The sequence below is a fragment of the Oncorhynchus gorbuscha genome, linkage group LG26 (assembly GCF_021184085.1).
Source record: "Oncorhynchus gorbuscha isolate QuinsamMale2020 ecotype Even-year linkage group LG26, OgorEven_v1.0, whole genome shotgun sequence".
Lineage (NCBI taxonomy): Eukaryota > Metazoa > Chordata > Actinopteri > Salmoniformes > Salmonidae > Oncorhynchus > Oncorhynchus gorbuscha.
Genome location: NC_060198.1, coordinates 15,761,034 through 15,771,692, shown reverse-complemented (window position 1 = coordinate 15,771,692; position 10,659 = coordinate 15,761,034). Strand labels below are relative to the sequence as shown.

Here is a 10,659-nt window from a genome sequence, read left to right as displayed (position 1 = left end):
CAATTGTCTAAACAAGTCCCGAGTGTGCAAAGCTGAACTCGTAAACTATGAATTGGAAAGAGGCTATCCCGTTTTAAAAGGACGAAGGGAGGAGGGTGAAATCTGCCATGGTAACAGAGTCGAATTGTATGGTTGGGTGAAAGCTATCCGCCTCGTGACGTTGCGCTGGCAGTGTGACTGGAATGAGGATTTGCTAAATAGGGCTCTAGTGCCAGTCCGGGAGAGCATGCATAGCCTAGCTACCTAAAGGAGCAAGATAGGTAACGCCACTTGTTGAGTTGCATGCAAAGGCATTATACATTCGTGAGACAATTTAGGAGCCGCAATAATTGTCGATGTTTCTTTGGATGTCGATTCTCAGTAAGCAGAAGCCTATCATCAACAGTTTTGATACAATTAACCTTGACGTGAAATAAATAATTTTAGCAGCAGGGCTCAACTGCGTCCAACCAGTTTATATTCAGGGCTTGCAGGCAGTTAAACTAATTGCACAAGTGGTAGGGCCTACAGATAAAGAGAGAAAAAAAGGTGAGCATGAGCTGGAGGGGCTGTCTAAGAATCAAGTAAATAGAATTGGAGCTGCTGGAAGCACTTGTGGTGTGTCGTCGGTGACGTCACCGCTCTACATTGAGCTTGAGCTGTGAGTTGTAGTGCGAGATAGATTGAGGCGCGCCGTAGTAAAGTACACAACTGCAATGAACTTCTCAATGTAACTTGGCTGTTTTAAGGCTGTTTGGCTAGAGGGAAAATACACAATTATTCGCTATTCCTTTTTTTTCTACAGAATAAAACGAATCCCAGGGAGATTTGGAGAATTTGGTATCCACTTTTTCGAAAACTATGTCGTCCGCGGCTGTAGCTGCTTCGAGGAGGCAGTCGTGTTATTTGTGTGATTTGCCCCGCATGCCATGGGCGATGATCTGGGATTTTACCGAACCTGTTTGCAGGGGATGTGTCAATTACGAGGGAGCCGACCGGATTGAGTTTGTAATTGAGACTGCCCGACAGCTGAAGAGGGCTCATGGCTTCCAGGACGGGAGATCTCCCGGGCCAGGCAAACCTCAGCACTCGGGGAAGGAAATTCAGTCCCACAACCATTCGTCTGGAGACCCCGGCTCGCGTCCGCCTCAGCCTCTGGATCGCTATCCCCTCTCTGACCGACCGCCAAGGTTGGGACCGGAGTACCAACCGGGGAGGCAAGTTAACGGCATCCCTGTGCCAAATGGATTTCCAAAACCCGACGACCCGCCGGAGCTGAACCGCCAGAGCCCCAACCCTCGCAGGACTAGCACGGTTCCTCCCAATTTGGTGCCTTTAGTAAACGGAAACATGGGTCCAGTACACGCACTCAATGGTCGGCCCGCTCAAATGGGTATGCCGGGCGCATTGAATGTTCCTGGTCAAGGCGACCACGGCAAGCGTGGGGAGGATATGAAAGACAAGCATAGACCGGATAGCATGTCGGACATGTCGGAGAGCCACAAGCGGGCGGAGGAGTGGATGGGCAAAGGCAAAACAGTGAGGGATTTGATGGCTCTCCACACATTCGATAGCAGGTTCAAGAAAGACCATGCGGCGATGCAGCGCGTTATGGGATATGAGTCAAGTGCAACTTCTTCAAAACCAGGTAGGACTGTGGATTTTTTTCACACATGAATGCATTAATTTAGAATACTAAAACAAGGAACTGGCAGTGTTCTTAGTCAGCTACTTTGCCACTGTGTTGACGTGGGTTTTCAGCTGAATGTTTGTTTATGCATGTTTACATTTCCTCTAGTCCCCAACAACATGTACCACTTGTTTTTCCTCTGCACGTTTTGGTTTACATATTAAACAACATAAATTCCTCAGTTTTATTTTCAGTAATTTACTGTGCATGCACATTTGCTGCTGCTGTGGTGGTTTGGTTGGAGTGTTGGTTAACCCTTAACTCCTCTTTCCACCCCCCCCTCCCTCCCTTTTTCCAACAGACCGAGGGAAGCACCCACGGAGCATGAAGAGGAAAGCCTCCCCTGAGCCGGATGGCGAGGGCTCCGCCCCCAAGATGAACGGCGGCGAGGGCCAGCCGTGGTTGCCGTCTCCCTCCGAGGTCCTCAAGATGCCCCCGGCCTCCCTGCCAGGCTTCTCTGCCGCTCCACCCTCCACCATCTCCCCCCACAGTCGCACCACCCCACCGGAGGCGGCCACGGCACAGAACGGCCAGTCGCCCATGGCAGCACTCATCCTCGCCGCCGACAATGCCGGCAACACTGGCTCGCCCAAGGATGCCAACCAGGTGCACTCCACCACGGCAGCGGGTCGGCGCAACAGCGGGAGCCCACTGTCCCCGTCCTCTGCAGGCCAGCGGCGGCTGACCCAGAGGGAGGTGGTGGCCACAGCCCACTCGCAGGGCATGGACCCTCACGGGGCGCTGCCGCAGAGCATTCCAGACTCGTCGGTGCCGGGCAGCGTGCCACTGTGCTGCACACTGTGCCACGAGAGGCTGGAGGACACGCACTTTGTCCAGTGCCCATCGGTGCCCTCGCACAAGTTCTGCTTCCCTTGCTCTCGGGAGAGTATCAAACAGCAGGGGGCCACGGGGGAGGTGTACTGCCCCAGCGGGGAGAAATGCCCACTGGTGGGCTCCAACGTACCATGGGCCTTCATGCAGGGTGAAATAGCCACCATCTTGGCAGGGGACGTGAAAGTAAAAAAGGAGAGAGACCCTTGATTTTTACCAGCTTTTTTTTAATTTTTCATTTTTAACTACCACAACAAACAAACAACCAACATGTACACCATTACAAATGAATATAAATCCTCGTACCATGCATACCATCCAAGAGAACCTGATGGACATGTACATATTGGACACAAGGGAAGTTGTATACTTCGTAAACATGGCTGTATAATTTTTTTTGATTATTTTGTTTTTCAATACATTTGTGTTTCTATATATTTTTTTGAAGATAAAGGTATGTACTCATCATAACAGACTACTTTCCTCTTCCCTCTTTTTTTCAATGTCCTATCGATGTACTTTTTAGTTCTGGTGGCAGTCCCTGTTAAACATAGAATGTGACTAACTAATATGACTCTACGAGCACTTGGCAAACTGAATTGCTTCTAGCTGTACTTGTATGCACTTGTTTAAAAAAAACTTGCCAAATACAATTTCTGACCTTGTAATAATAACTAGTGTCCGGTTTGCTTATTTCCCTGTAATGAGTGAAGCTATAGGGAGAGAGTCATGTCCCAATTATGAATCACTCATGGGCAGTGATGCAATACCTTTGACAAGAACAAAATGGGACCCAGGGAGATGTGTGTGTGTGTGGGGGGGGGGGGGGGGAAGAAGTGAGGTTTTCCATACAGCAGTAAACATACAGTTGAATATGCCAGCATAAAGAATTCCTCAGATGGTTTTAATATTCGTGATTGCTTTGCTTACAGCAACTGAGGCCATTGTACATAATGACCACTAAGTTAGTAAAATCTACTGCATGTCTCATTGCTGGTGAAGAGACAAGTATTCTTAGTTTCTCATGCTATACGTTCAGGTACAGTTAACCCAAAATGACTTAAATGTTAATTTAATCAGTTCACTAAGGTTATTCCACACCACTGGTTATTGGGGATGTTGAGTTGAGTGATTCTGCACAATTGAAACAGCCTCTAATATACATCTCTTGGTAAGTCCGTTTTTAATTTGTGCGAGTGGTTTCGTTTCATGCTCAAAGGTAGTAAGGCTAGCAATGGAGCTGAAATATACAGAAGTCATGTAGATCAATAAGATCTACACAATATTCGGTTAAATCTCTTTCAAATCTCTTCTCTTGTCACTTTGCCCCCAGGGGCATTGCCATTGACACATTGCATCCACACCCGAACACAAACCAAACCGTGAAGATGTGAAGTCCTGAATGATTGTATCGTGTGACTTACTTGTGAGCTCAGTACTTTGATTGGCTCCATTGGCTTTTTCCACCTAACTCAACGCTGCATGCTTGTCAAGAAGTATGATTGTGATATTTTTTTTGCCTCTGAGAAATAGTTTGAATACATTCGTCAAGGCTACTGTGAAAGCAAACATGTAGTGTTGCACTGTGTGAGAGGGATTCTTCTATTCCAGCCAGGTAAACCCATTTTGGAGATAATCTCTTATCTGCAAGCCGTGGCCAATGCTGACTGCATACATATTTAATTAGTCGATAACCTAGATATCTCCCTAGTATCCCAACGGCATAAACGACAAACAATGCATTATTTGTAGATGTCTATTTTTGTTCATTTCCCCTCTGGATTAATTGTTTGTTGGCAACTATCTGACAATGAATATACACTCATCCTCTCTATAGGCTACAGTGCACACATGAACAAAACACACATGGGCGTTTGACATGATTCGCCATCAGAACACCGTTGAGTCAATGGCTGCATTGTAGTCCTCAATAATATAATCCTCCACAAAAGAGATGCTTGGTCATGTGTACGCCTCAGTGGAATTCCTGAGTCACCCCCCCCCCCGCCTCCCCTCCCCTCCCTCTCGTCTCTGCTGCTGCCTGCTCGGGACCTCCGGTGCAATAACACGCCTTCCACTGTTCAAGGTTGATCACACGGTGACGAGATGAATGGGAGGCTTGTGTTTTTCTGAGCCTGAGCCTCGCCTTGCATTCACCAACCATTCAGGGGAGTGGCCAAATCCAGACTTAACCCTTTACTGACCCAGTTTGATGACAACACGGTCCAAGGTTGGTATAGAGAGCAATAGTAATGCCATCCTTTTATAGGCACTAACTCTGCCATGGTTTGTTGGACAGAGCCATTGGGGAAATGAATGGAGTTTTTGGATAAATGCCGATAAATAAGGTTTGTGGTAAACACAGGTTTAGGAGATCTTATATGTTTTGTTCTATGGGATGATCTTAATCAGCTAATTTCACTTTGTGATTTTTGAAGCATGTATGTTATACATTTTCTATCATAAAGGTCAAGTTAAATGACTGATATCTCATAAAACAAAATGTATAAGATCTCTTAAGCCTGTGCTAACCTCAGCCCTTTATTTTCTGCGTTTATCCCAAAACCATATTCTTTCTCCATAGGGATGGCTGAATGAACCACAGGTAAACTAATTTCTGGGTTTTATAGACTACATGCTAGCAAGCTCTGTTTTGGAAGGAGATGGGCCTAGATGTAGCCCTACATGCCCCCACGTTGCAGCTCTACTTTCAATTCATGTCATTTTAAAGAGACTTAGCAAATTCAACATAAATCAAACATTAGCCCACTGTTTTTGTAGAATAACATTGTATTGGTCAGTAAACGGAAACCCTTCATTCACCGATAATGAGTAGGTTTACATTCCAAAACACTATTTGCACTTATTTTGTACATTCTCTCTTTCCGCCAATGTTGTGGCGAGCCCTTCAGGCTTATGTAATAAAATGACTGATGCAATGATTCACCCAATGTGCACTGTAGCTATTTCACAGTAGACCTACATAGACTTGGCCGCAGCCGATTTGTCAGGTTCCATTTTGTGCGGATCAACGTTGGTTCGTTGGATGTCTAGGGAGGGGAGCAGATGGTTTGTACCTGACCTGGGCTTTCTGTTACATTGATGCCAGCTCATCTGCAACGCTGGCTGGCGCTCAGCTCTGCTTCGAATTCCAGCCGAGCCAGCTCATTCCTTTTCATCTGCCACCGAAACTCGACACCCGAGTGCGAAAAAGCAGCCAGTCATCCGAGATTAATAGATTTGCCCAAATTACGGGGCACACTCAGAAAGAATTTAAGCATTTTTTTTCGCCCCCCCCCCCTAGTTAAATAAAGGTAGAAATAAAATACAAATCTGCCTTCTCTACTCTTCCTGACTCCAAAATACATGACGGTTCATGTGAAGGAAACAGTAGATGAAGTTGGAAGACCGTATGATAATTAACACAAGGAGCGTGCACACAAGGTTGGCCATGTGGAATTTGCAACAAGTGAACTTTCCAATACAGGTTTGTTGAACGAATGTTACCTACCTCTGTATTAAAATAGCCTCAGAAGCCTAAACTGTTTGATTTGTACCACACAGCTTGCGACATAGATCCCGAGGGAATGATTGAATAACAACATAAATAAAAAAAAGCACATCTATTATGGCCCACATTCAATTGAATGAAACCTAGGGAATAGTGGCTGTTTTGGAGAAATATAACTGCATGTATTTTACATCCACGATTTGGTTTTGAATGACACAAATGTAACATCAAACTGAAAGCCAAAGCTATTCCACAAAACTATTTCAAAATAACTTTTGAGGGTGTTCATCATTCCATGTAGCCTACAGTATTAGGCCTAGTTAATCTGGAGCAATTCCAAACAGAGCAGCATACTGTATCCTCCCTTTTAACACTTTTATAGTAACTTATTTTTAACCATTGCCATGTCAATGTTTGTCTCTGGAGGTCATATGAGCGTCTCCCACAAACTCCCCTAAAACATTCACCCTGTATTTTTAGACCGGAAATGTCAGGGCTTGTATGGAAGGACGGATGTGTCGGACGGCCAACGTTCTGTCAGTTCAACCTTAGCGCCCTTAATCAAATCAAATCAAATGTATTTATATAGCCCTTCGTACATCAGCTGATATCTCAAAGTGCTGTACAGAAACCCAGCATAAAACCCCAAACAGCAAGCAATGCAGGTGTAGAAGCACGGGGGCTAGGAAAAACTCCCTAGAAAGGCCAAAACCTAGGAAGAAACCTAGAGAGGAACCAGGCTATGTGGGGTGGCCAGTCCTCTTCTGGCTGTGCCGGGTGGAGATTATAACAGAACATGGCCAAGATGTTCAAATGTTCATAAATGACCAGCATGGTCCAATAATAATAATCTAAGGCAAAACAGTTGAAACTGGAGCAGCAGCACGGCCAGGTGGACTGGGGACAGCAAGGAGTCATCATGTCAGGTAGTCCTGAGGCATGGTCCTAGGGCTCAGGTCCTCCGAGAGAGAGAAAGAAAGAGAGAAAGAGAGAATTAGAGAGAGCACACTTAAATTCACACAGGACACCGAATAGGACAGGAGAAGTACTCCAGATATAACAAACTGACCCTAGCCCCCCGACACATAAACTACTGCAGCATAAATACTGGAGGCTGAGACAGGAGGGGTCAGGAGACACTGTGGCCCCATCTGAGGACACCCCCGGACAGGGCCAAACAGGAAGGATATAACCCTTACTATGCTGCTTCTACCATCTCCTCATGACTACGCAACGAATCGCTAACAACAAGTGCCACGAACATTTCCATGTTTGTTTGTAAGGCCCCAAGGTTTTTTTTAAGGTTGTGTTTGCCGTGTGCATTTTAGAAGTGATAGCTGTGTCAAAACGACTGCCTAGGCTAACTAGAATAGCATAGGCTCATCTGGAGGTTGTCTAAATCCAAACTCTGTTCAAAAGGTCACCCAACAGCCCCGCATGACAAATGGCTGCCGGTCGTGGCTGAACATGTTGCACATGCACAATGGTCTGGGCCTCCGCCTGCCACGTCAGCGATTTAAAAGATCTCGCCCGGGGCTTTTAGAGGGGGGGGGGGGCAAAATACCAGTGCTCACATTCCAGGGTCCTTTGCTGTCCCAGTAAAAAAAAAAAAGAGAATGTGAAAGGTGTGTGGGGGAACGCTGGGGAGTGGGGGAGATGAGAGGGAAAGAGGGGAGGGTCAAATCCAGCAGCTGCTCTCACTATAATTAGACAGAAAACAGGCAAGGTTCTGCCGCCATTAATCACCCAGCAGCCAACACCAAGAAAGGAACCCGTGTTCTGTTGACTCTCCCAAAGCCTTTATCTGGAAAATATGCTTTATGGACAGCCCAAATATAGCGATCGAGACACAGAGAGTGAACCTTGTGTGTATCGTGAAAGTGGGCCCCGTTGCCTAGTTATACCGCTCTCTGGCAAAAGTAAACACCAGGCAATGTGGATATGCCACGTCAATCTGCATGCGGAGGGAATAGCTACCCGCTAAGTGGGGCCCATATTGGGCATTTATGACATAACTGATGCAGGAAAATATTGAATCGCTTACTGGGCGAGTGTTCACAATGGTTAGGAGGAAGGGTAAACTGAACCGAGTACACAATATCGGCCTTCTTCAGTTCTTGACCTTGTTTTATTGAAGTACCAGATTGATTCTGCTATAGCTCATATGTCATTGACTTGTAAGGCAAGACAATGATGTCGGAGAAGCAGACTGGTCTGGAACAGACTTTTATTGTCCAAATGTTTTATTAAGGTGACTATCAACAGTTAGATGCCTAGTATCTGATGTTACCAATTTACGTGAGATTTGGACTCACATAAGAAATGAAACAAAAACCTAAATAAGTATTTGAAACCACTTTTACAGTTTCTATTGAAATATATTTTCAGCAGGACAATTTAATCAAATTGCGAGATGATTTTCAATAGATGATTTTCAATAGATGATTTTCCAATAGATGATTTTCCAATAGATGATTTTAAATAGATGATTTTCAATAGATGATTTTCCAATAGATGATTTTCAATAGATGATTTTCCAATAGATGATTTTCCAATAGATGATTTTCAATATGTTTAAAAAAATATATTTCAGAGCCAAGTTCTTTTCCTCAAAGTCTATAAATTCTTAATTTGTGGATGCTTTCATGATGGCCTTGATGTTCTGCTTTTCAAATAACCACTTTGATTAGTCGTCTTCTAAAGGGACGACGAGGGCCGTCTTGTCTTATACTGCTTCAAGAAAGAGGGTGCTCAGATTTAGATGGAGTGTGAAGTCTCGTCCAAGAGACTTTTTCAGCTAAGCCTTGTCTCCATCTTCTGCTCTCGGGCAACTTTGAAATGGGGATCCCAGCCCCAAGGAGTGTGATCTCTGAGATTCTGATGCTTTAAAGTGGATATTTCACATCCTTCCTGTTCCTCTATGTTGTGTTCGGCTTTGAAAAAGCTTTAAATATAGAGCGGCTTTGACGCTACATGCGCCACATGGGTTTTGCTCCTGATGGGAGGGGGGGCATGTATTACCTCACTCAGATCTGTGAAATGAATTGCTTTGTAGTTAAATATCCCTACACAGCATGGCACACGGATGGCTCGTCCCCTTTAAGAAAGGAGAGCCCACTTCCTCCCCCGAACCTCCTTTGGTAAATGTGTTACAGCCTTGTTGGCGTTTTGACGAGTGTTGCACAACCTTTTGTTGTCAAACCAAAGTAGGCCTTTGAAATCCACCCCGCCTTCTTCTTTTTTTTTTGTTTGAGCCAATGATTCAGTGATTTTAATAGTTGTTTGTGAGTGTACAGTTTTTTTTTTTTTTTTTGGGGGGGGGGGTATTTTGTTTTTTCTGTGGTCTAAATCTGCCACGTTATTGAAGGGGCAGAGAAAGCTCTCTGGCCACTGGATTTATTTATATTCCGGATTATTTCTATTGGAAACTATTAACCTTTGTCCATGCAAGTTGGCAAAGTAAAGGAATACAAATGTTATCTATGAAATTACAACGTTCAACGTTGGGCAATGTACACTGGGGATGATGAGTGTGAGTGGAATGGATCGTTGCAGAGACAAAGGATGTTCTCGTATTTGTTTATTGTGCGAGGTCAGTACATTGTGGAACACACTCGTGAGAGGGTTCTATTAACCTCCTCAGTACATAGAAAGTAGAGACAGTTCCATTCTGTATGTGGTTCAGTATTCAGTGAAGCACATTTTGTCAATCGTCCAACCCTTTATGCCACGTGATTCATCCGTTCTTACATGATGTACTCAGTGAAATGAATGTGACTGCAATCATAGCATTTGGAGTGATACTACTTTGGCTGCCCTGGGATGAGTAGGTGGCATATGGTCGGAGCAGCATTATGAATCGGCTACGATCCAGAATCGTTGTGTAAGACCTATAGTAACAAGTGGTTTAGCCAGAAAGAGGGAAGGACAACACAACAAATCCAGATTACCTATGACCTGTGTATCCCGGCCATGGCGGGATGGTGTGGAAGAGATTCCCTCATCCCTGTCCATCTGATCCAGTCAGCTGATAAGAGCGCTGGGATAAAGGTCACCACTGCCAGACAGGCTGGGCGAAATCAGGCCACCACTGTTCGGAAAACAAGGACACAGTTTCTCTTATTTTTTTCTCTCCTCTTTTAAAAAAAGACTGGAGAACAGGGATTTATAGATTGGGCTATTTTCATTGGAGTCATGCAGTTCATATCAGTGGTGTGGTTATTCCTACTCTGATTCCAGCAGTGTGTCACCTATTAGGTTCCAGGGGACAAAGATGAACGTCACAGAAGTGCATTGAGGACCTTGAATTGTAACGACCAGAATGAAAAGTCCTCTGTCTTCAAACTTGTAACAGTATAAGCAATACGACATTGTAAGGTTCATTAACCTAATATCTAGTGATTGGTTGAGAAACAGATTAGGGCAAAGTGCAAAGCCACCTATCTCTCCATGACCTCGTCTTGAGGGTCATAGTTCCGTATCAGCCCCAGACGGTATCATAGCTTTTCTGTTTCTCTTATCAAATTGGATAACGTGATGCTCTAAACACGAGCTCTCGCCAACAGGAGGGTTGAGAGGAAGCCATTTTGCGCCACCATCAGTGCCACGAAGCGTCCATCTCTTGACAATTGGATAATTTGGATCCTTT

At 44.9% G+C, this 10,659-nt stretch overlaps 1 protein-coding gene across 1 annotated transcript; it reads left to right on the top strand.

Annotated features, from left to right (window-relative positions):
- Positions 1-266: 266 nt before the first annotated feature.
- LOC124015627 (interferon regulatory factor 2-binding protein 2-B-like) lies at positions 267-3,174 on the top strand. Its single transcript, XM_046330988.1, has 3 exons — positions 267-528; positions 785-1,627; positions 1,971-3,174. The coding sequence occupies exons 2-3, from the start codon at positions 841-843 to the stop codon at positions 2,708-2,710; spliced, it is 1,527 nt and encodes a 508-aa protein (XP_046186944.1). The 5' UTR covers positions 267-528; positions 785-840; the 3' UTR covers positions 2,711-3,174.
- Positions 3,175-10,659: the final 7,485 nt, after the last annotated feature.

Excerpts from the sequence above, each read along its gene's own strand:
- LOC124015627 (XM_046330988.1), top strand. The coding sequence starts at position 841 with ATGTCGTCCGCGGCTGTAGCTGCTTCGAGGAGGCAGTCGTGTTATTTG. Across the intron at positions 1,628-1,970 it reads TGCAACTTCTTCAAAACCAG|ACCGAGGGAAGCACCCACGG; the intron begins GTAGGACTGTGG and ends TTTTTCCAACAG.